Source organism: Mirounga leonina, unplaced genomic scaffold, assembly GCF_011800145.1.
Source record: "Mirounga leonina isolate KUSES-001 unplaced genomic scaffold, KU_Mleo_1.0 Mir_127, whole genome shotgun sequence".
Lineage (NCBI taxonomy): Eukaryota > Metazoa > Chordata > Mammalia > Carnivora > Phocidae > Mirounga > Mirounga leonina.
The window spans coordinates 72498398-72524386 of NW_023270316.1; the positions used below are offsets into that span (position 1 = coordinate 72498398).

General features: G+C 41.6%; 1 protein-coding gene across 1 annotated transcript in view; it reads left to right on the top strand.

Annotated features, from left to right (window-relative positions):
- The window catches only part of FLT1 (fms related receptor tyrosine kinase 1), a 174246-nt gene that overhangs the window by 16723 nt on the left and 131534 nt on the right, over positions 1-25989 (top strand). The window contains exons 2-3 of the mRNA XM_035003626.1: positions 11170-11266; positions 11656-11882. Coding sequence (XP_034859517.1) covers positions 11170-11266; positions 11656-11882 — 324 coding nt within the window. The remainder of the gene's footprint in view (positions 1-11169; positions 11267-11655; positions 11883-25989) is intronic.

The window sequence follows — 25989 nt, forward strand, 5'->3', positions numbered from 1 at the left end:
GATGTATTGTATGGTGACTAACATAACAAAATGAAATTAAAAAAATAAAAATAAAATAAAAGTTCCACTTCCTGTTCTGCTTTAACCATTCTATGGCAGGGTCTTATACTGAATTGACAAAACGTTTCTCACATCTTCTCTGGGATGCTTTCCTTTCTGATGGAACCCACAGGGATCTATGTAAATAACATGTCCATGAAATTTGGGTACCTGCTCCCATCATCTCCATAGATGCCTGGCCCTTTGGCAATGAGCACTAATGGACACAGAGCATTTGATAAAATATTTGGTAGTAGACCAAACTGTAATCCTAATGTCATGCAGAATGGGAAACACTTTAGGTTTTAAGCTGTGGGTTGCATACACACTGTACTATGCTTCCAGACTGATCATTGTTTGCTTTTGTATAAAGGTTTTAACCATTTAGAAATTGTTTGAAGTATAGTTGATGTACGTTACATTAGTTTTAGGAATAATTGTTTATTTATTTTTTAAAGATTTTATTTATTTATTTGACAGAGAGAGACACAGCGAGAGAGGAAACACAAGCCGGGGGAGTGGGAGAGGGAGAAGCAGGCTTCCCGCCGAGCAGGGAGCCCGATGCGGGGCTCGATCCCAGGACTCTGGGATCATGACCTGAGCCAAAGGCAGACGCTTAACGACTGAGCCACCCAGGCGCCCCAGGAATAATTGTTTATTTAAAAATAATATGGAGGATACCTTTGGCAGAACTGAAACTTGGATTTCTAAACAAGAGATGAGAGATGAGAAGGCTGATGCTAGGGCGCCTGGGTGGCTCAGTCGTTAAGCGTCTGCCTTCGGCTCAGGTCATGATCCCAGGGTCCTGGGATCGAGTCCCGCATCGGGCTCCCTGCTCCTTGGGAGCCTGCTTCTCCCTCTGCCTCTCTCTCTCTCTGTCTCTCATGAATAAATAAATAAAATCTTTAAAAAAAAAAAAAAAAGGCTGATGCTAAGACACTTCAAGCATTTTATTAATGCTGCTACCATTCCTAATAATGCAGCTCTATCCAAATGCTCTCTTGCCTGTAAGCATTCTGTCACAGACTACACTGCATTGTTTCAGAGCACTGTGATTCTAAAGAGGATGCATCAAGTGCTGAAAGATAACAAAACAGTTGCTTCCATTAAACCTAATGTTGTGTCTTTAATCTTGCATATATTGCATGCATTTTCATTGAAATGGCACCTCTACTGAGCAATCTCTTCTCAGGGGTTCATAACCTGAAGTTTAATACATTCTGAATTTTAGGTGTTCATAGGCTGAAAATGAATACATTCTGGCCTGAAATAACTTGTGAATCAACATGAACAATAGCAGCGGGCTGTTGGTGGTTATGATCCATTTTATACGAGGTGGCATCAGGCCAAGTTGCCCACATTCTTCTGAACAGTAAAACTGGGTGGAACAGAGGCCCGTGGTGATATGCTCCAAATGTAATGCGTTTCCTGCTACTGATAGAGAAGCACTACCTAACAGACGAAATCTTTATGCATTTTTAGGGTGTGAACATTCTTCTGTTCCTCTCCCTTTGCATCACCAGATGAAGGTCTACCAGACTTTTCCACTAAATACTTTACAAGCTATGTCTCGTGCCCTGTCAACCAGATCTTGACCCTTGCTCCAGGCAACTCAGATAACTTTCATGACATCGTATGGTATATCGAAACGACCTGTTGTTAGCTCTGCGGAGGTGGTTTTTGAACTCGTTCAATAAAAGAGCAGCAGTGTGGGAGTAGAGCATTTTTTTGGAAAAGGTATCTCCTTGGTCAGCAGGAGATTTCTCACTGACTAACCTTAATTAACTCTGATGTCACATGAAAAGGAGCTGTGCATGGGTACAGGTCATTGGGAGGGTAGGCTCCTGATGGTAGCCCGGTGACAGGCCTAATGATAAATGAAGGCGCCCTGTTAAACCATGACCCTCTGAGAAGCCAGCGTCATGGAAAAAGCTCAGAGAGGTACACTGAAGACGTGCCCCTCGTAAACATTGATAGTAGGAATGTCGAGGTTATTAGAGTACTTTTCTCTTGGCAAACACCTTAAACCACACAGAATTTTCTCTTTTACAAATAACTTTTATAAAGGAAAAATGAGCAAAGCCTATAACTCACGCATGGATAGGTTGCAGACTGTCCAAGTTCTGATTATTTTAGACATCAGCCACATCACTTGTTAATACTGTGGTGTCCTCTGTGCCTTGCACTGCAAAAGCTATTTAGGGGTTTTGTCAACTGACAATTAAAATACAAATTGTAAGACAGCTTTCAAACACACTACAGCAGAATTATTCAAATGAACCTATCTGTAGGGGGATGCCAACCCCAACTGCTGAAATTAAACATTTAAGTAATTTCTTCACTTGTTTTTTTTACACTTGAATTCAAGACATAAATGCTATGTAAAGGACTATTTAAAATTTTCTAGTTTAAAGCATGGAGATCAGATGCTTGACATTTCAAATTTAATGATTTGGGGATTACTTTGAATAGCAAAAACTCTAAAGCAAGAAGCCAGTGAATTCTTGTCGCAGGCCCATGCAGTGAAATAATGAGTTTAACATCATGTAAAGATGTAAAGGACAAAAGCAAGTCCCTGGGATTAGCAACTTTCTACAACTTAAATGTATGGTTGCTGGACTGCAGCTACTTCAACATCCAGTGCTTTGTGGACCCTGAAGATCAATAACACAGTTACCCTAATCTGAAATAGCCTGTATTTGACTGTCCAAAAGTTGCAAATAATCTTATCAACATAAGGGATTACTCAGCAGTAAGTCAGTGCTATTGCCAAATACATGTCAATTTCCAAATCCCAGCCAAAAAGAGCTTTCCCTAAAGCCTAAAACAATGGAGAATACAATTCAAACACACCCCCTAAACCTCTTTCACTACTCTACCTGCTTCCCCCCACCCCTCAAACAAACTGGGTGTTTTTGCAGAGAGAAAAGTGTGTGCATCCAAATAGATAGGTGTGTACATGTATTTAGGCTAACAGCCTTTTTTCTCTAGGGTTTTCCTTGACTCAATGCCAATTGTTTTGGGGGGGGATAACATTTTGAAAACGAATATCATGCCTAATTGTGGCGTTCAAGCTCTGCGGCTGCCATGCGAATCCCTCTGGCTTTCCTTTCTTCGATGTAGTCTCTTGGTAGATGGAATATGAACCCTTTGGTCTTTCTCCATCATGCCACAAACGAGAGCAACATGCACGTACGTTATAATGCTCTCCATCAAAGTGTGCGCTTTCAGCTCGTGGTGTGGTCTTCATTTAAGACAGCCATTCTAATAGTGCATTCGGTTATAATGTATGCTTCATATTACCTGGTAAATACTATAATAGAGGCACAACACAGAGGTTGAGACCAAGATTTAGCTTTTTATTAAGCACTAGAAGCACTGTAAGAATTAACAGCCCAAACACAAATTGTGGTAGGTTCTAGAAATTTGGTTCACCTGCAATTGCATTCTTAACCTTTCTCTCAGCCTTGCCACCAACCAGAAAGAGTCTATAAAATGTAGTCTGTGAGACTTAAGCTTTTAATAACCTACATCTTGGGGAAAGAATATCTTCTTTTATTATGAATTATGTTTAATTAACCTCACACAACCTTGGTAAAGGCTCATGGTCTTAAAATCAAATTTTGGAAACATGATACTTGGGGATTTATACTTAGATAAAGAGGTCATTTATCATGTAGGATTATGTACTATTGAAAACGTGGTATGCAAAATCAAAGACAGATGCATCTCATTTGAAATAAATCTAATATACAAAGCTTTGCATTAAAAAAAACAAATCAGAGATCAATTTTAATATAAAAGGAAACACCAATAGGTTTATTCAGAGAGCTCTAACAACATAATTTTCAATGTGACTCAGTTTGTTAGAATTCCAATTTAAATAGTTAAAATTCAAAGTATGCTATTAGAAGTGACTTAAAATTAACATCAAATTAAATTTAAAAGGTTGTAATTTGGGGAAACAATGAGTTTTTTGCAATATGTTTGTAAAAGTTCTAATACATAAAGAGTGATGTTATCGAGCATGAAGGAAAAATGATTTCTCAAAAGTCAGCCTTCTAAAGCTTTAAGCTGGAAAAAATAACTAGTATAAAATCTAATACTGGGGGCGCCTGGGTGGCTCAGTCGTTAAGCGTCTGCCTTGGGCTCAGGTCATGATCCCAGGGTCCTGGGATCGAGCCCCGCATCGGGCTCCCTGCTCCACGGGAAGCCTGCTTCTCCCTCTCCCATTCCCCCTGCTTGTATTCCCTCTCTCGCTGTGTCTCTCTCTGTCAAATAAATAAATAAAATCTTTTAAAAAAATAAATAAATAAATAAATAAAATCTAATACTGATGGGATCATGTGTGGCAGCAAAGTTAAAAATAGTTCCATATTCTGTGTCTTCCACTTATCTCTGTGATAACTTTAGTCATAAGTTTTTTTTTTTTAAGTTTTATTGAGGTAGGATTCACATACCATAAAACTCACCATTTTATTTTTTTTAAAGATTTTATTAGAGAGAGAGAGGGAGAGCACAAGTAGGCAGAGTGGCAGGCTCCCCACTGAGGAAGGAGCCCGATGCGGGGCTTGATCCTAGGACCCTGGGATCATGACCTGAGCCAAAGGCAGATGCTTAACTGACTGAGCCACCCAGATGCCTCAAAACTCACCATTTTAAATTGCATAATTTGATGCTTTTTAAATGCATTCAGAGCTGGGCAACTGTCACCGTTATCTAATTTGAAGAACATTTTCACCACCCCAGAAAGAAACCCCATAGCCCGTATTAGTCACTCCCCAGCGCCCACCTCCCCCTGCCCCTGGCCACCACTAATGTCCTTTCTGTCTCTGTGAATTGCCTATACTAGACGTTTCATACAAATGGAATCATACAATATGTGGCCTTTTGTAATGGGCTGCTTTTACTTAGCATAGCGTTTTTGTTTTGGGTTCTTAAATAAGAGAAATTTCTTTTCTTTTTTTTTTTTTTTTAAAGATTTTATTTATTTATTTGAGAGAGAGAATGAGAGAGAGAGAGCACATGAGAGGGGGGAGGGTCAGAGGGAGAAGCAGACCCCCTGCTGAGCAAGGAGCCTGATATGGGACTCGATCCTAGGACTCCAGGATCATGACCTGAGCCGAAGGCAGTCGCTTAACCAACTGAGCCACCCAGGCACCCGAGAAATTTATTTTCTCATGGTCTGGAAGTTGCAAGTCCAAATTTAAGGTATCGGCAGGTTTGTTTTCTTCGGAAGCCTCTCTCGGAGGCTTGTAGACAGCCACCTTCTCCCTGTGTCCTCAAAGGTCTTTCCTCTGTGCACCAGCATATTTTCAAGGGTCTTCTAGTAGTAGCATGTGTAAGTACTTCATTCCTTTTTATTGCCAAGTAATATTCCATTGTATGGATATACGGTCATCGTTGATAGACATTAGCGTTTCCGCTTTTTGGCTTTTATGAGTAATACTGCTGTAGGTACACATTTGTGTACCAGTTTTTATGTGGACATATGTTTTTAGTTCTCTTGGATAGATACCTAGAAGTGGAATTTCTGGGTTATGTGTTTAACCTGTGTTTTACCATTTGAGGAACTGCCATACTGTTTTTCAAAGTGATTGTTACCATTTTACAATCTGACCAGCAATATATGAGGGCTCCAATGTCTTCACATCCTCACCAACACTTGTTATTGTCTGTATTTTTTTTTTAAAGATTTTATTTATTTGACAGAGAGAGAGACAGTGAGAGAGGGAACACAAGCAGGGGGAGTGGGAGAGGGAGAAGCAGGCTCCCTGCTGAGCAAGGAGCTCGATGTGGGGCTCGATCCCAGGACCCTGAGATCATGACCCGAGCTGAAGGCAGACGCCCATCGACTGAGCCACCCAGGCGCCCCTATTATCTGTCTTTTAATGTAATAAAACCTAGGAAGTGGTATCTTACTGTGGTTTTGATTTGCATTTTCCTGCACTTTTTCCAGCATCTGTTCATGTGCTTATTGGCCATTTATAAATCTTCTTTGGAAAAAGGTCTATTCAAGTCCTTTGTCCACTTTTTAAATTGGGTTATTTGTCTTTTTATTAGTCATAATTTTTTTGACATGATTTCTAACTTGTACATTGGTATCAATTACTGTAATCTTAGGATCATAGAATTTTTAGGCTGGAAGGAATTCTAAAAATCTGAAGCCATCCCCCTCTGTTGGGAGATGAAGAATCTGAGGCTTAAGTGCATGCCCATGGCCACAGCAGAACCAGTTAGTAGCTGAACTGGGGAGATCACTGACTCTAAATCAGAAAGGGAAAAACATAGATGTTTCATGATTTATACTTGGCTAAGGCCCCTTTCTTACAGAGCATAACTCTTGGAGTTCCATATAGTAGCGGAGAAGGAAGGGGTGGTATCCAGAAGGAAGAGGAACTGAGGTTTGTCTTGAAGTTGTATTCAACTAATAAGAACACTGTTTTTACTTAGGTCAATAAAAAACAATTTTCTAATGATGCTTTTAGTCCAACTCTACATAAGAGTCTTCTCTCAGTCTTAAAAATGGTAGACAAGGCCGTCAGGTTCCTAATGTCCTATGAGCAAAGTTTGTTCTGTCGGTATCCAGCAAGGTGGCCTTGAAGAAAGAGCCTCACTCATTTGGGCTTTGGCTTTGATTGCAAAATAAAGCCGTCATTTACTTGGAACTGTACTCCCACTTCCCCCTGCAATCCAAGACAACACTCCATTTTGCGTAACGAAGCGAGGGTGGAATGGAGAGTCGTGTTTTAGAACCGTCTGGGTATATGGGCGTTCCAGCAGAGGTTTGGCGTGTGGGGAGGGAAGGGATTTTTGTCAACGAGTCATAACGTTGTATTCTCTTTCCACCTACCAGACAATAAATACAGAACAGACAGACAGTGAAGAAAATATTCAGGCAAGAATAATACCAGTTTTGGTGTTCACCTAGGTCCTTGTACACAGACTGGTCTTTCGGGGGTATTACACCGCAATGCTTGATAGCTTATTCTAATAAAGAAGCATGTGATAAAGCCCACTTTCATAGTCTGCATGGTTTTTTGTTGTTTTTTTTTTTAAAGATTTTATTTATTTATTTGAGACAGAATGAGAGACAGAGAGCATGAGAGGGAGGAGGGTCAGAGGACGAAGCAGACTCCCCGCCGAGCAGGGAGCCCAATGCGGGACTCGATCTGGGGACTCCAGGATCATGACCTGAGCCGAAGGCAGTCGCTTAACCAACTGAGCCACCCAGGCGCCCCTGCATGGTTTTTTGTTTTGTTATTTAATTAATAATTTTCCTGACGGAAGGACATCTGTTTGCCTCTCATGATTGCAGTAGTCCCCCCACCATATGTGTGGTTTTGCTTTCCATTGTTTCACTCACCTGTGGTCAGCTGTGGCCCAGAAGAAGTGATCCTCCTTCTGATGTAAGGTCAGAAGGTCATTAATAGCCTAGCGCTCCGTCACAGGGCCCATGTTATCTACCTCACTTCGTCTCATCATGTAGGCATTTTATCATCTCCCATCATCATGAGGAGAAGGGGGAGTGCATGCAGTACAGTAAGATATTTTGAGAGAGACTGCATTCACATAACTTTTATTACAGTATGTTGTTACAATTGGTCTATTTTATTATGCATTATTGTTGTTAATCTCTTACTGTGCCAACTTTATAAATTAAACTGTATCATAGGAAAAAACACAGTATATGTCACATTAGGTACTGTTGTGGTTTCAGGCATACACTGGGGGTCTTGGAATGTGTCCCTGCAGATGAGGGGAGACTGCTGTATATTGTAGTGGATTTTGATGAAAATAGTGGTTCACAGACCACCTAATTCACTGAGGGGACAATAATTTGTTTCAACCAGACTTTTAGGCTACCATGGCAAACAGTGGAAAGTTCTGATCCCCATCTGAGCTTCACAAGGGGAGAATCCCTGTTAAATTCTAGCACTCCGGGCGCCTGGGTGGCTCAGTTGGTTAAGCGACTGCCTTCGGCTCAGGTCATGATCCTGGAGTCCCGGGATCGAGTCCCACATCGGGCTACCTGCTCAGCAGGGAGTCTGCTTCTCCCTCTCCCGTTCCCCCCTCTTGTGCTCTTTGTCTCTCTCATTCTGTCTCAAATAAATAAATAAAATCTTAAAAAAAAAAAAAAAATTCTAGCACTCCATCCTTGGAAATAAAGTATCCTGTGGATTTGTTTCTAATTGGGCATCGTGACTCTGAGCTACTTGCTGAGAAGAGCAAACTGATTTTCATATGGTGTGACGATGGATATGGATATGTATGTATTTACATTTTACATTTTTACGTATATCACTAGTGAAATGGAGAAAGTGCTGACCTACAGTAAACACTCAAAAAGTGTTAGTCAGATCTTTATTACTCAGGTAGGTATATGGAAAATTAAATTGCTTTAAAGAAATGTTTTAAGGCCTAATGTGATTTTAGAGCTTTTGAGGAATAAATATTTCACTTTCCTTTTTCCCTATTAGTTTTCCTGTTAAACTGTAGTCTTGGCACCTCCATTAATCTTTATGAGATTCTAGTTTCCTTTTAACTGAAGAATGATGGTATACTCACAGTGTCCAGTTACTTGGAAATAGTTTCCTTCTACTTCTCCTTTCCTTTGTTTAATCAATTTCTTTAATCTAGCTTTCTCATTCCGAGTGCAAAATTCATTGATGTCAGTGGAGACTAATGATATAGCAAAATATTTTTCTTAGCATTTTCCCCCTAAACTTTCCAATAACTCTTATTATTTTCTGTGTCTTATTTAACTGCTCAGTTGTGTTGCTTTCTTTTGGTGGGAGGATGGAATGGGGAGTGCAGAGAGGAGAGTGTGGATGGCGTATTCTTTAAGGGGATCTTCTCTATATAACACTCCCCTCAGTTGTGATTTTGGTGGCTCTTTGAGGTCAAAGCTTCTTTCTGATAAGGGTCAGGAGTATTGGTTTTCTAGGGTGCTGATAAAGATTCATATGATTTGGAAATGACCCAGCAGGCACTGGGGTTTACCTCATGTCATGAAAAGGGCGACTTCTTTCCCCTGGCTTCTCCTGGATGAGAAGGCACACCATCTCCGCATAAACCACAGGGATCTCTCTAAATCGTGCCAGAATTTTCCGCAGGAAACTTTGCTGGATTTTTTCCAGCACATGAACAACTACTCAGTTAAATCTCCAGAATTCCATGCCATAAAGAAGGGCAGAAACTATTCTGGCCTGGAAATTTTTTCAGGATAGGTGTTATCAGTTCCTGGCTGTGGCTTTAGAAAATCTTAGTGTTCTCATGGATCGCTGATGTTGAGCCCTCTGTTGCCTTAGGAAACTCCTCAAGATGAATAAAATACCAAATGCGTCCCTGGGTACCTGAATGGGTTGACTTGTTCTCTGGGGTTATTTGATAGACCAGTTGGATCTATAGGAAACAGTGATTTTAATTTGAATTAGTTAATATCAAGTCATTTTTTTTCCTAGCAGTAATTTGATACCAGGACCTATTGTGTATAAAAGTTACATTTGCATTAATTTATTTCATCAGCAACCTCAGAAATGCAGATTAAGTTAATGGAATGTCTTTGCAGTTATATCTCAGCAAAATATTCTCTGGCAGAAGTGGGGGGAAGCAGTTCTGCTAGATGGCAGTGACTGGGCATCTGTCCCACATCAGGGCAGCACCATCACTTAGATGACCCAGCGCCGAATCCACACACCACACCTGCAAGGTAGATCGTGGGTTTTCCGGTTTTACGCCTGAGGATACTAAGGAGCAACGATGAAGGAAGGCTAAGGTCATGCAGCTCGTAAATGGAGAAATTAAGCTTCAAATGCAGATTTTTAAACTGAGTCTAGTTTTCTTTGCGATACTAGGACCCACAAGTAACGCTAGAGAGCACTGCTAGACTTAACCGTGGAATTTGACATGTGTATCTCATCTCACAGATCTGTGATCTAACATAAAAGCCTAGAGGATTCAGCTCAGTCTTCTATCTTGAATTCCACTGCATGAACCTATTTTTCAAGTAAAAAAAGTATTCCCAAAGATTGACTCCAGGATTGGCTTAACTTTTCTTCTAAGAATATCCATCCCCTCCTGCTTGTCCCTGCTAATCCTGGGCCCCTGATCTCCTGCTTTTTGCCAGGCATCTGCAGCTGCCTCTGCAGGAGGAGGGGGAGAGGGAGGGAAGAGGCGGGAGAGATCCTTATTGATACTTATTGTGATGAGTCCATGCCCAATGCTGCTTCAGGAGAGGATCACCCTCTATATAGCACGCAGGGCTCCAAGGATCATGGGACTGGAAATGTCAGAAATGGACTGAGAAATCCAAGGTCATCTAGCCCAGTCTCTCATTTTACAGATAAGAGAACTGAGCTCTGGAGAGACAGGTGGCTTGGCTAGTGTCACACAGAGTCCCTAGGGTGGATATTACTATCGTGTTGTGTAGAGATGTGTAGATTTCCAGGCACTTTCGCTGGACTTATCTCATTATCTCACAACATTTCCCGTGAAGTACGCTTGTCAAATGTCACGTAGGGGTGAATAGTTCCCTTTTTTTCTTTCCATTATAGAGGGAACTTGGAGATTATGTAAGACAAACCAAAAGGTTTCTAAAACTGATTTTGGTCTATAATTGGTTTTCCTAAAGAGGAAACTGGTTCAGAAAGAGAAATGACTCGCCCAAAATATCATGGCCTTACTAATCACTGAGCTATGTCTAGAACCCAGGAAGTTTCTGTACTTTGTATTTGGAAAAGAAGTTCAGCTAGGCCTGTAGGACCAGATGATCCACCATGGTGGAAGTTCAGTTTTGAATGACACATTTAATCCTGAGAGTTTTAATGTTACTTTATATTCTTAACATGGGGCTGCATTTAGAAACATGTTTGAATCTATTAATGTTCTAAATCAATGGGGTTTTGGATATTATTTAAGTCATTTGGTAAAATAGGACATACAATATTTGTGAACGAGGCTTGGATTAGAAAAAATTTGTGAATTAAGAGAATTTAATATTACACATGCCTTTTTGCAGATGCAAGTAAGTTAAAGATTAAAAGTTACCTTCATGGAAAGATATGACTTAAAAAAAAAAAAATGAGAAGGCAATTTGCAAATAATTCTTTTCTAAAATTTGTTTTCCAGGATCTAGTTCAGGTTCAAAATTAAAAGGTCCTGAGCTGAGTTTAAAAGGCACCCAGCACGTCATGCAAGCAGGCCAGACACTGTATCTCAAATGTAGGTAAGTGGCTGTGTTGGCTTGGGGATAACCTGATTGACTTTTCTTAGGCAAAATCATTCCCTGGCAGAGTAGAAGGGTCGCCTCTCAGAGAACAAAGGTGGGGATCTATGTGGTCTCTTGCAAGCTGCCAAGTGCAAGCCACATGTATCCAGCTTCACAAGGAGAGACTCACTCACTCACTGGAAGGGAAACAGGGAAGGGATGCCCTGAACGAACATCTTTGCATTTTTCTTCCAAGTTGTTTAAAAGCCTTCTAAATGTGTTGCTTCTCTGTAAAGAAGAGGAGGACTACATTTCAAGGCCCTCAGAATAGCGCTTCCTAATGAAATGGGTGCTTAGGACCTGGCCCTAGGCCTAACTGTGTTTTGTTTTCTTATCTGTGATTGCAGAGGGGAAGCAGCCCATTCATGGTCTTTGCCTGAAACAGTGAGAAAGGAAAGCAAAAGGCTGAGCATAACTAAATCTGCCTGTGGAAGGAATGGCAAACAGTTCTGCAGTACTTTGACCTTGAACGCGGCTCAGGCAAACCACACTGGCTTCTATAGCTGCAAATATCTATCTATACCTGCTTCAAAGAAGAAGAAAACAGAATCTACAATCTATATATTTATTAATGGTAGGATTTCCATTTTCTACATTCTGTTTGTTATTGCTTTGCAGTGGGTTATAAATCTACCCTGATCCCTTAGAAAGTGGGCATTCCTAGCGATGAAGGAAGTGGGCCAGGAAAGAGCTTCTGCCCTGGAAACTGGTGGAATGCTTTTTTAATGCATTTCTTGAGGATCAATTTCAACCATGATTTTCAAGGATGCGTAGTTAATTGTGTGTTCCCTGCAGGGGCAGTTTCTTGCCTATTTTGTTCACAGTTGTATCCATAGCACCTAGAATAGTGGCTGGCATGTAGCATAGCTGGATGAATAAATGAATGACAAGATTTTAGTTCTATTTCTTAATCATCTAGAAAAGCAAAACAGAATACAAGATTTTTTTGTCCTTTAGCACAACACATTCACTTATATGTCAGAATTGTAAAATATTGTTCTTTCTACTAAATTTATAAATGTAATGTTGCTAATGTCCCTTGAATGTTATAGAGTTGGTTCCAATAATTTTGTATTATTTCATGTTCATTAAGCAAGTATAATGACGTAAGAACTGGCATGTATCATTACATCGTAGAAAGGGTAAAAATGAATCATTTTTCAATTACAATTTTTATGGTACCGTTTTTCACTCCGTGGAGAATGAACGTATGAAGTGATACTCAGAGGGAAGAAATGCAAAATCCTTAAAGAACTATCAATTGACAGTAGAAATGGATGCCCGAGAAAGAATAAGGAAATTGGCCTGTCACTTTGTTCTTCCTTGTTTATCAGTTCCAGCCAATTTCCAAAACTTAATGGGATTTTAAAAAGCAACAAAAAAACCCCGAGGCTCTAGAGAACACAAAGCAAAATTAGCAGGCACCTCAAGCACAAATCAAGTTCAAAAACAAAACAGAACAAGCAACCACCGTGTCAGTAACCTAAATATACAATATGGTGGGTCTACTTCCTGGTGAGTCTTTGCATGGGAGGCAAAACAACAGAATTACGTTTTGGCAGGATTCTTTTTTTAATTTTTGAAGCAAGGCAACGAGACAGTGTTTCACCTAAGCATATCATATAATAATCCAGACTCAGCGCTCCTGTTTTAGGAGACCGTAAAGCAGCTGTATGATGCTGCCAGAAACATCTTTTTAGCTTTTATCAGCCTGATGTAGACTGAGCCACTTTTCTGCATTCTGTTCTTCCAAACTCCTGTTTTTACATTTTGCACTTTTCCAGGGGGGTAGATAACAACTTACTAGCAGTTTGCCATCATAGGAATGTAGCCAATGTACTTCAAAGTCGGAGGGGGAGGTAGGCCTGGGATCTTGGCTTGGGGAAGTCAGCCCGTGTCCATAGGAGGGAAGAGAGGGGGACAGGCAGGAAATGGGGCATGTTGGAAAAGGTGCAGAGCAGAGACAGAGACTTCCAGAGAGGTACTTTTGCAGCTCAGGGAGAAAGCAGACACAAAGTTTGATAGTGGGGAAAAAAGTCATATACTCAGCCATCTGTTCTCTTTTTCGAGTTCCACATAGTATCTTATGTTCCTTCTGGCACTGGCAGAGGAAAGAAAATGCTTTTATTCCCATCTCTCCAGGGGAAAGGGGGAAACATCCATACTAAAATTCTCATAGAACTTTCTCCTGTGGGTTTATCAGAGTCTGACTTGCAAATCAAATACTTAAATGAGTAAAAAAAAAAAAAAAAAAAAAGACCATCTCTTTTATTTTTTTTCCTAAAAAATAACGTTTAGCTATTTTTACCTTTACCTCCTACATGCCTGTTTAACTGGACTCTGAATAGTAATGCCAGTTTTGTGTCCTTTCCTGATAGTGATGTTGAGCTCATAACAAACTTTCCTGAAGTCCAAGGTAGCTGTAATAGAATTTATTAAGCAACTGTAACTTTTTCAAATAGCGTAACATTTTATGCACTGCGTATTTTCATTATTGTGTCAATTCCTTTGAAAAAAGTTGGTCTTTATTTTTTTTTAAGATTTTATTTATTTATTCATGAGAGACAGACAGAAAGAGAGAGAGAGAGGCAGAGGCAGAGGGAGAAGCAGGCTTCCCCCTGAGCAGGGAGCCCGACGCAGGGCTCGATCCCAGGACCTTGGGATCATGACCTGAGCCGAAGGCAGAGGCTTAACCGAGTGAGCCACCCAGGCTCCAAAATAAGTTGGTCTTATGCTTCCATTTTAATCGAATACCTACTACATTGCAGGTTTAATTTCATTCGGGGACACAAAACTTGTCCCCGATGGCTCAGAATTGTCTCAGGATTAACAAAACTCCAACCAATCCTGAAATACAGCTGGTACACACTAGGTGCTAACTGGTTATCACTTACTTATTGCTGTTGAATATTTACTTTAGAGCTCATTGTTCTGTTTGGAGACTTTCTGCCCTGAGAAGCGTCTGTGGATGTACTTGCATTTCACTTTGATTTCCCATGAAGTTGAGAAACAGTGTTCGATAAATCTTTTGAAAAAGACATAGATTTGTAGTCTGATAGGGTTCCAAGAAAAAGAATCAGGGCTGTGTAGCTTTGTCCGCGTAGAGCTAGCATGTGAATTATAACCAAACTATCATCTGGACATCGTTGATTGCCTGCTGGGTAATGGGCACATTTCCCACCTAAGCACTGATTCGGACGTAACGGCTGATACGTGGTGTACAGAGACATCAGCATCACCACTTTGGCATTACAGCTTTGTATAAATCCACCAAGCCTCTGACATAATACATTACATCAATTCAATTATTCAAGTAATTATATTTAACCACTTGAATTACTGAATTGTCTGGTAAATTACCATTTCCTTTAATGTAGTAACTTCTTCGTTTAATTATTCAAGTAATTATATTTAACCACTTGAATTACTGAATTGTCTGGTAAATTACCATTTCCTTTAATGTAACAACTTCGTTTAAACAAATGGTTTTGTTTACATTATGCCGTTTAATTCCCACAACAACCCCATGAAGCATTCCTCTCTTCATTTCACAAGTGAAGAACCTAAGATCCCCTTCACGTTGAGACTACATGGGGAGAGACCGGAAAAGTATTAGCAGCAGAGTAAGGTAGTCAGATTTTTCCTTTCAGATACTCAGTGGTGGGAGGAGATCCAGAGGCTGGAAGACCAGGGATGGGGCTGCTGTGTGCATTGATGCAGGAGAGCTGGTGGTCCAAGGTCACTCTGAGAGCTGTGGAGAAGGAGAGAAGTTTGGGGGTTGGAGGGATTTAGTTGGCCTTGGTGCGTGGTTGGGTTCTGGTGGGTGAGGGAGAAGAGTCAGAGCCCCTCAGAATTCTGGAGGGGCACCTGGGTGGCTTGTACCCATAGCCAAGTAGAGCTTTGTCTCCCTAAATTACATCCTCCTCTCTTGGTATGCCCTTGGCTTGGTCTTGATAAATGGCTGTTGAATTGCAGTAGCGGAAAAATACTATATATATTTTAGAAAATTGCTTATGCAGAATGAATGGAATCCCCCCATAATTACAGCTACAGAATTCTGGGTCATAAAGAAAAACAAATTGTAAAGCACTCCTTAATGTTTTGCTAATTGCAAAACAGAAAGATTTCTAGATGAATAGTAATGTGAGGGCTACTTAGGTGGTGTTCATCCCCTTTGCAGAGAGGGAATGCCTTTGCATGGCTTTTCTGACCTTCTGGTATACATGAGAAATTGGCTCCAGCTCAGCCTTTCCTAAAAGTTGGAGGGTTTCTTTGAAATTATTATTGTAATATATGAGTTGTGGTCATAAAGTAAGAAAGCTGAGCAGAAGAGTTTTTAATGGCATCTCCGAAGTATGTAATACTTTGTCAGCATCTCCGGTTTAGTTAGGAAGACCTTGAACTTAGCATGCTGAGCTCCCCACACTGTGAAGTCAGCCTGAATTCCTCCTCTCTCCACAACCAAGCCTTTCAGGGCTCTTTAAAGTATGTCCTCTCTTAAAAAATTATAATTGAAAAGGGGAAAAAATGGATGTGTGTGTGTGTTATCGTTGGGTGAGTATCTTCTACCTCTGTCCTGTAAGAGAAACTCATCTCTTTTATTCTGATTTCTTTACCTGGTTGTTTTTCTCTCTGAGTCTATGAAAGCAAATGGGTTGGAGCATTTTCCTGACAGATTTTTCCTCCATTGGTTCTCTCATTTGTGTCAAACTGATGAGATGTGCATAGCAGCTTAATTTTAGGTAAAAAAAAAAAAATTATCAGACCCGTTAAGTACATCACTAAAAAGTAGTAGAGGTTCTACTGACTCAGATATTCTGGGAGAGACGGAGTGCCTGGCTCAGACGGTAGAGCATGTGACTCTTGATTTTGGGGTCATGAGTTCAAACCACACGTTGGGCATAGAGATTACTTTTTAAAAAAGTGTTTGCCAGGTATTCTGGGAGAGAATAATCATCATGCCTTCACGTAAATGAGAGAAAGTTCTCATTTGTACAGATTTTGCTAAAGAGCTTTTACATAGTTATCTCTGAGATAAACTATGTTGGCGTTATTTCTTCCATTTAATACACAAGAGAACAGCTTCAGTGACCTTCAGAAGCCAGAATTAAGAAAATGACAAGCCAGGATAGGGATCCAGGTCAGATCCCTAGCTATTTCCACTCCACTGAAGTTCCAGCTATTGACTTCAAACTGTTAAACTAATTGTTGTTTTAATCTTTGAGAATATAGATTTGATAGTTATTAAAACTTTTAAATTCCAAATTCAGGATTTTTTTTTTTTTGAGGAATGATCGGTTAAGCTGATGGCAGAGTGTTTTTCCGGGCAATGGACCTTAGAGCCACAAATCCTGATCCCAGAGAGCTTTGTGTTGTTGCTTGTGGGGAACAGAGCCTATCTGGGGCCATCTGCATGCACGCTGTTCCACTGCTGCGTTCTAGCTCATGCGATATCGGAGAGAGACATAGCTCTCTTTAAAAGTTGACCAGGGCTTTAAAAAATGTACATTCCAACATGGTAATGGTCTGTGGAATCAAATTAATGGGTTGTAATCAGCATTAAAAAAAAAAAAAAGCAGGGGCGCCTGGGTGGCTCAGTCCCTAAGCGTCTGCCTACGGCTCAGGTCATGATTCCAGGGTCCTGGGATCGAGCCTGCATTGGGCTTCCTGCTCGGCAGGAAGCCTGCTTCTCCCTCTCCCACTCCCCCTGCTTGTGTTCCCTCTCTCGCTCTGTCTCGCTCTCTGTCAAATAAATAAATAAATAAATCTTAGGGAAAAAAAAAAGACCAGAATGGAAAATATCCAAGTATATTGCAAAAGGTAAGGGTAGGTATCGTGTGGGGAAACTTTTTTTTTTTTTTAAGATTTTATTTATTTGTCAGAGAGAGAGAGAGCGCACAAGCAGGGGGAGCGGCAGGCAGAGGGAGAAGCAGGCTCCCTGCCAAGCAAGAAGCCTGATACAGAACTCGATCCCAGGACCCTGGAATCTTGACCTGAGCCAAAGGCACATGCTTAACCGCCTGAGCCACCCAGGAGTCCCTGGGGAAACATTTTTAAATAAAACTTGTGTTTCCGGGTGGGAGGATGGGTTAGCCTGGTGGTGGGTATTGAGGAGGGCACATTCTGCATGGAGCACTGGGTGTTATGCACAAACAATGAATCATGGAACACTACATCTAAAACTAATGATGTAATGTATGGGGATTAACATAAGAATAAAAAAATGTAAAAACAAAACAAAAAAAACTTGTGTTTCCATTTTATACACATAGCACACACACATACCCACATATATGTAAAACACATGAATGTGTATGTGTGTAAAATGGAAACAGAAGTTTAAAGAATCTGATGTAAAATGTATGTCTTATTGTGGAACTCAGAATAAATAAGTTAAAAGTTTCAAACTTATCAAAGTTTAAACAAGTGAACTTACAAAAGTGTTAACCTGGTTTAGACAAGATAGGTCCTATCTGTACTTTTTATTTAGGAAAACAGCACCAGTTATAGAAGCACTATGGTGAGGTTTTTTTTTAAGATTTTTATTTATTTATTTGTCAGAGAGATAGCGCAAGCAGGGGGAGCTGCAGGTGGAGGGAGAAGCAGGCTTCCGGCTGAGCAGGGAGCCTGATGTGGGGCTCGATTCCAGGACCCAGGGATCATGACCTGAGCCAAAGGCAGACGCTTAACCCACTGAGCCACCCAGGCGCCCCTAGTTTATATAAATAGATTTGTGAGCATTTTTAAATGCACAGGCTTAACATTTATAGAGAATAACTGCTGTTCACAAGTGGATCTTTCTAAGGAGTGCCGAGGACTCCTCCAGCAGTACTTACTGAAGGCGCCCTGCCAGTGTTCCGTGAAGCAGGCACGTTCTGTTCCAACACTGCCCCCCGTCGGGTTCCTTCCCCCGTCTCACGCACGGTGGGGCCCATGAGAGATGCTCAGTCGACGTGGCTTAGCTGGGTGATGTCTGAGCAGCTGGTGTTTGTTGCCTCATTTGCCATCCTGGTATGGCAAGTTCAACCAGCAGAGCCATTATAACAATCAGGGACATCAATGAGAACAGCAGCGATCTGCAGATTTACTTAAGCCTCGTGGCTTCCATCTCTTACGCTGTAGTGATGACAGCATTTGTAAGGTGGCATGAACAAAGGATGCTAGCCCTCCAGCCTAACCTGAAGGGGGGTCTTCATACTTTGGATTGCATCAGCTGGTTGCCTGGTCAGATGCACCGCATGGTGCAGGTCAGAGCCGTGATGGGCAGGGAGGGCAATGCAAGGCTGAACGGACTTTCAAAGCTTCCGGAAACATTTCAGTGTAATACCCCTCGTAGTTTCGTGAAACTTTTGAGGAGAAAATATTGTTTCTGTTTATCAAAATTCTCCTCCAAGGGAAAAGATGCTTAAACGGTTAACGTTTTGTAGGAAGAAAGAAAATTAGAAACCAATTTAAAAAAACAAAAACAAAACTCGTAGCCACACTAGTTGGCTGAATTCTTTAGGTTCCGGATTTCTTGGCAAATCTGTGACATTATCTGTTACTGCTAGATTAATGTCTGGAGTCATCTCCAGTTCCCCACACCTCCCTTACTCACTTCATCTCTATCCCTAACCTGTGGCTCCTACCCCTTATTTTCTGAAACTTGAGTTTCAGAAAACTCAGTGGCATCTCTCAGTAAGAATGGCTTTCCAAAGTTTTGGTCTTGGGGGTGGTCTGAGATTCCTGTCCTAGTAATCTCTCGAGCACACAGTTGTTGCAAAGTAAACTTACAAGTCACCTCGCAGCACCAGGAAGCAACGGATGCAGCCAGGTCAGCTGATGGATCATGTTTCTTCTTCTTCTTACATCGTTGCCTGTTGTATTTGCTCAGGAGACAGATGAACACATTGAGGTGAACAGAGTTTGGACTCTCAGCCTTTGGAAACCCAGGTGGGCTTCCTAAAACAGCAGTGATTTGAGGCTGATTTGCATTTCCAGAATTCTACTACAAATGATCTTCTAAAAGGAATTCCTAGGAACACTGTGACCTGTCTCTGCATACAGCTTCATCAGAAATTTTAGTGCAAGGTCAGGTTTTGCTGGGTTGGTGTTTTTTTTCCCTCTCATTTTGATGAAGTTGTATAAAAGGGGAAAGAAATATTTCTAGGATTTAAAATATACACTTGATGACACTGTTGATTGGAATGGCAGATTTTTCCTTGGGAAATGGACCCCTCTGCCTCCCAGCTCTGTGTCCCCTCTAGGGCGCAAGCATGAAGGAGATGATCCATTCTATCCATCGTTGGGGACAGCTGATTAGGACCACATGGTGAGAGTTTAGAGAAGAGTAACTTAACTCTTATCCATTCTCCTTTCCAACTCTGTGAAAATTTGATAGAATAACTTCTTGGTATCTTCAAGCCCTGCCATTTCATATTTCCTTTCTAGAAACATTTTGTCTTTAGACCAAGGGTCTTTGGCCATAGAAAACACTTATGTGTGATTGGGATAGAAGCCCCTCCTATGTAGATTTGCTGACAATCGGGAGCATTGCATCTTCTTTCCCTGGTCCCTGCCCCAGACCTTGTGTTTACCTAGCATATTCCTAGGAATTCAACCTTAGCCCTTGATGGTACCTGCCAAATGTTCCAGCCCTTCCCTCAGAAAGAGAGTGTTTTCTAACACTCCCTAGGCTCCCTACCAGAAAATTTTGGCCAGCTAGCTAAGCTTTGCTATACAATTGTATATCACAAGACATTGAGTACAACTACATAAATACTAAAAAATAATCGGAATGAACATAGTCTTGAATGAGCCATTTGGACACAGCCTCAGACTTTGAGAAGTTAACGATTGAGGTACAATCAATGAAATCTCAAGATGGCAGTGAAGTCCAAAGGCAATAAAATTGACTATACCCTCTCATTTTCCTTCTACAATCAAGAAGGGTGAAGAACAATACATCAAAACTTTATGGCTTTAAGGATTTTTAAAAATCTCCTCTAAGTGATCTTTTAAGAACGAGCAAGGGGCTTTTTCAGGAGAAATCCCCTTAAGCCGAGAAGGCTTTAAGTTTCTGACATTCTGTAACTTTCTTTAACAATGATAATGAAATGCCTGCCCTATCTGGAGACCCAGAGAAGATCTGTTTTGATCTTTATGGTCCTTGCAGTTCTGATATTCTTACATTTTTCTTTACTATTTAAAATATTCATTGTTTTGTCATCTGATGCATTTTGCTGGGTTACCTTGGCATCGTCTTGACCCACAGATTGCGCTTCTCAAAATGGGTGACTTACTAAAACCATAAACACCCTGCCTTCCCTCATCAAATGTCAACCAGTGGGCTGTTGTGAGCTGAAACCACATGATCTGTTTCAGATTAGGTTTAAATCCCTGTTCTGATACATGCTAGGTCTTTGACTTTGTACAAATTCCTTGGTAAGAATAATGGTTAACACTGAGGTCTCACTCTGCTGGACACCACGGGAAGCACTTTGCATAAGGGAGTGGTTTTCATTTCCTCCACAGGGCTCTGAATAGTGCTGCCATTTTATCTCCATTTCATGGAAAGGTTAAGTAACTTGTTCACATAAGGAGTCCTATAACCGATACACAGTAGAGAGGGCAACGAAGTTCTTGCCCTTCGCCACCTCTAACAGTCAGGAGTTCGTAGCTGTGTGAGCGTTTACTTTGACGGCTACTGCTGTTGTTAATGTGATCAACTTCTGAGCCTTGGCTTCCTCACCTATAAAATGAGAAGAGGACTACTTCTCGGGCTTGTCAGGAGATTAAATGAGATGATCAACATAACGCTGTGCCTGTGCTTAGAAGGATCAATCAGCAATAATTACTTTTGTGAAGGGCACCATGCTGGGCAGACTAGAAATTATAGAGATGACAACCTTAACTCTCAAGGGGCCTGCAATTGTTCGAGCAAATGAAATCTGTTACAATGAGCCAATTGCAAAGCACTATGGGAAAGAGCAGTAAGAGGAATATAGACCAGGACGCTCTGCCTGGGACACTTTCCCCCTCCCCACACCTCCCTCCAGCTCTTCTTCATCAGCTTACTCTTACTTTTCAGGTCTCAAGTTAAACATCATCCCTTCTGGGTACCTCCCCAGGCTCCCCCAAACTAGGTTTGGTGCTTCTTCTGCTGCCCTCCCCCTTTCACATAGAACTCACCTCTCCCAGGCTCTGGGAGGACCAGGACTGACTGTTCTAGCTCCAGCACCCAGCACAGGGTCCCATACATAGGAGGTGCTCAAGAGTGTTTGCTAAATGAAAGGAAGGAAGGAAGGAAGGAAAGAAAGAAAAAAAGAAAGAAAGAGAAGGAAGGAAAGATGGGATTTTTCAGTTACATTAGCCTCACCTCATCTCCTGGACTTTGCTGAGGAAATTGAGGACACACTGAGCAAATGAGCAAAATCTGGGGGCAAAACTCGTCTATCCTGTGGCAGAATCACGATCCTAAAAATTTCCAACTGACTTAAACAGTGAACTGGGATTAACAAAATGAGATTTGACAAGAATAAGTGTAAAGGACTACATTTGGCTTTCAAAACCCACTAACTGCCCTGGGACCGTCCAGGGGAGGCTGTGACTGAGTGAGACGGACAGAGACTCCACATTGGACAAGGCAAAGAATCCAATCTTGGACTGCATTAATAAATACGTCACATTCAGGATAAAGGTGGTGCGTGTCTTACCATTTCGTTTACACTTCAAGATGGACAATGAAAACAGGAATTCCAAGCAAATTGCTCAACCCCTCTAAACTTCATTTTCACCATCTGTAAAATGGGCACCTGCCTCATAGGGTTGTGAGCATCAAATAATTGGATGACTTTATTATCACCATTGGCAAGGAACAACCAAAGAAAGGAACTGAAATGTTTAAAGAAGTAAAGAATTGGGTGGGGAAAAAAGGAGACACTATAGAATAGTCTCTTTCAAAGTTTTCTTATATGAAGAAGAGACTAAGCTTCTTCGTCTTTATGAACCTAGATGGCAGAAGTGCCATCTAAGAATGAAAGAAGTCAAGACAGGCATTTCAGTTTGACAGAAGGAAACACTTTCTAATGTCTAAAGCTATCCAAACAAACTGTCTTGGGACCTGGTGAATTCCCCATGTGTCCAGGTATTCCAACACAGGACAGGTGCTCACTTGGTGGGTCTGGATGAGATGATGCCTCAGGGTTGTCCCCTTGTTGGGATTCATTGAGGACTTGGTGTGTGTCACTATTATTTATTGATATCTGGCTCAGATTCATTACACATATCATCTCATTTCATGCTAACAACGCAATGGAATAAATTCCATTGTAAGTCTCCTTTTACAGAAAAGTTGGCGAAATCCGATACTGTGCTCAAGGTTGCATACTCTGTAAGTTACCAAGTCAAGCTTTGGACCCTGATCTGGGTAACTCCAAAGCCCCCGCTCTTTCCAACGTGGCTTTGCTGGGGCTTCTGCCCCAGCCGCCTGGGAGCTTTGTGTGCCGTATGAAACAGAGTGGGGGAAGGTGGAGCGTGGTGCAGGATTGCACACTGGAAGTGTGTGGGCCAGATTCAGCTGACATACGTTTTGATTGGCAGGCAGAGTGCTTTTGGCTGCCAATATTTAATAATTGGAGGAGTTCACATAAAAACCTGATTCCCTACTTATCTTTAAAAACTGGAAATTAGCCATATTGGCCCCTATTCCACTTGGCAACAGCCGGCTGCCGCAAGCAAGGATTGCCTCTTCCAGACCTGGTCCCCACACTCTCAACGGTCAGCTTTCTCACCATCTCTCATCCTGTTACTCCCCTCATTTGCCTTCCTTGCCCGGCCCCCAGAGGGATGTCTGCGTGCCATGCCCAGTGTGAACATTCCAAGTGAATGAATGACAAATCGTAAGTTTGGGAATAGGAAAAGCGCTTGCCACCCTTTCTGGGTGAGGACTCTGAGCCCCAGGGAGTCCCATGGTGGCACAAGTTGTCAGTGCAGGACCTGAACGGAACCCTGGCTCCAGACTCCTCATGACTCTGGAAGGAATGTTTGCGTGATAGATGCTCTCTAGGAGAACCCGAGTCCCAGCTGGGGAGGGGGTGACCAAGCGCCCCCTGTACTTGCCGACTATACCCTTGGAAGGAATTCCATCTCTAGTCTCCATAAAACAGGACCTTCTCTGGTTTGGCTGTTCTCGGGCAGGAGGGGGCTATCACAGAGACCACCAAGGGATCACTGGCACTGATAGCAGAGAGAGCTAAGCTTGATTGCAGTCGTGAGAATTACTTGTCAGTCTGTGCTTTGGATTTCTAAGTTCTGTCAGAAGGACCATGCTACCCCTGTGTCTGTGCCCCCATTTCTCCCATTGGGGTGGATATTTGAAGGTGGTGTTGCTCCCGAGTCATTCAGGAGGGTCAGGGCCAGATGTCAGTGTGGTAGAGAGAGAATGGTCTAGAATCAGGAAACCTGAATTCAGTTTTGGCTCAACCGTTCATATTATTCCTGTGCTCCTTCTCTCTGGGCCTCAGTTTCCTCTTCTGTAAGATGAGAGACAGTGTTAGGATATCATAAAAGCCTCTTAACAGTTTTACAGTTTCATGATTCAGAGGCAGAACTGGAAATAATAGGACTTGGGACATGGCCAAAATCTTGGCAGTAGAAGAAAGTTACAATAGTCCTTCAGAGCTCCTTGCATCTTCCTCTCCTTTCTCCTTCATTTGTGCTTCATTTCCTTCTTTCCTTCCTTCCTGCTGTCTGTCCTTCCTTCCTTCTTTCCTTCCTTCCCTCCATCTTGCCTTCCTTTTGTCTTTCCATCCATCCATCCATCCTTCCATCTTTCCACCTTTCCATCCATCCATCTTTCCTCCTTTCCATCCATCCATCCATCCATCCATCCTTCTTCCTTCCTTTCCACTCTTCCTCTCTTCCTCCTTACCTTCCTTCCTGTCTTTCTCTTTTTCTTTTCTTTTTGAGATGCTTCAGATGATCAAGATGAAGAGCTAACAGGTCATTCAACTAAGCAGCTTTGCGTGAACACCCAGTCAGCGAGGTTCCAGGGCACGCGGAACGCCTGAGACCTCTGCTTTTCTGGATCTTATAGTCCTAGTCAAGCTTACCATCTACTCAGCACTCCACTCTTATTTAGATCTTCAACTAACTTATTTAGATCTTAGCTATAATTGTTAAAAAAAATGATGTTCCTCTTCTCCTTTAAGGCAACATTTCATACTTTTTCCTCTGATCAATCTGAAAATTTCTGTGTGGGGGAGGTATGTGTGCTGAGCAGAGAGCCGAACTGTAGTAGAAAGACCTTGAGTTCACGGACTATGATTTATGCACAGCGCTGGGTGTTTAATACATTCCGATTTCACCTTTTTTCTTGCTTCACCTGATATCTTCTCCATAAACATCAGCTGACTGTCTCCCACGTGCCCAGCCTGGGCTGGACACGGGGCTGAGATGGTTGATTACCCTGATCTGCCGCTAGCTGCCCATGTTTCAAGGAGCAAGTTCATAAAAGATGCAAGAGGAAGGAGTGAGGGTGGACTGTCGTCTGTGTTTTCTGCTCTCCTTTCTAACTCTTGTCCTTTTCTCCTCCCTTGCTATTCAATTAGCTGTTGTAACTGGGCCAGTCGGGCTTCAAAGTGAGACAAGGCAAAACTACACGTTTCTCTTCTGAAGAAAGGTAGTCAGGAAAGAGCTTCTCCCAAAAGAGGCATTTCTTATTTTGTACCACACAAATAATACATTTTTAAAATTTTTAATTTGGGGATAGCATCTTGAGTCTGCGACATGATGACCTTTCTCTCTTTGCCTTGCTTGAACAGAAATATTTCTGTACAGTATCTATCTAGATGAAAGAAGCTGGAAGCTGATATTCCCAGGTCAGCCACCCCAGGATTTTTCTCACTTTTGAATCCAAATACGGAGCCACCACTATTGGTAACTGTGATTATAGATTTAATCTATAATTAGGGTTGGTGGTAAACTACCACTGAGGTTTTATGATATTCATTTGGAAAATCAGGATAACTTGCTAGGAAATACCTAACTGAATACTCTGTATGGCCTATCATCCTCAGACATGTTAGTCAAGAGGCTTCTTTAAATGAAGGCAGAGATGTTTCACTGTGCTCCCCGCTGAGCAGGGGCTAAGAGGAACGGAAGGACATATTTGCAGTCAGGATGACTTTGTCACAGGGGAAAATTGCATTTTTCATGAGTAGCCCACCCGGATGCAAAGGGGAGTGGGAGAAAAAGGTTGCAAGGACCCATAACGTGAAGAGTTTGCACTGGATGATCTCCAGGAACTATTCCAGCTCAAAAAACAGTGCGTCACTGTTTTTAAGAAAGAGCCCCAAGTTCTGATGTTTTCAAAGTATGCTTTTGAGATACAACAATTCACCCATTTAAAAGTGTACCAGTTAATAGTTTTCAGCATATTGACAGATATATGCAGCCATCAGCACCGTCAGTTTTAGAACATTTCATTATCTCAAGAAGAACCCCCGTACACTTTAGCTATCACCCTTTCTCCATCCTTAGCTCCCAGCCTGAAGCCACCACTAATATATTTTCTGTCCCTACAGATTTGCCTATTCCGGATATTTCATAGAAATAGAATCAAATATGTGGTATTTTATTATTAAATATATAAATATATTGATGGCTTTTTTCACTCAGCATGTTTTAAAGCTTATCCATGT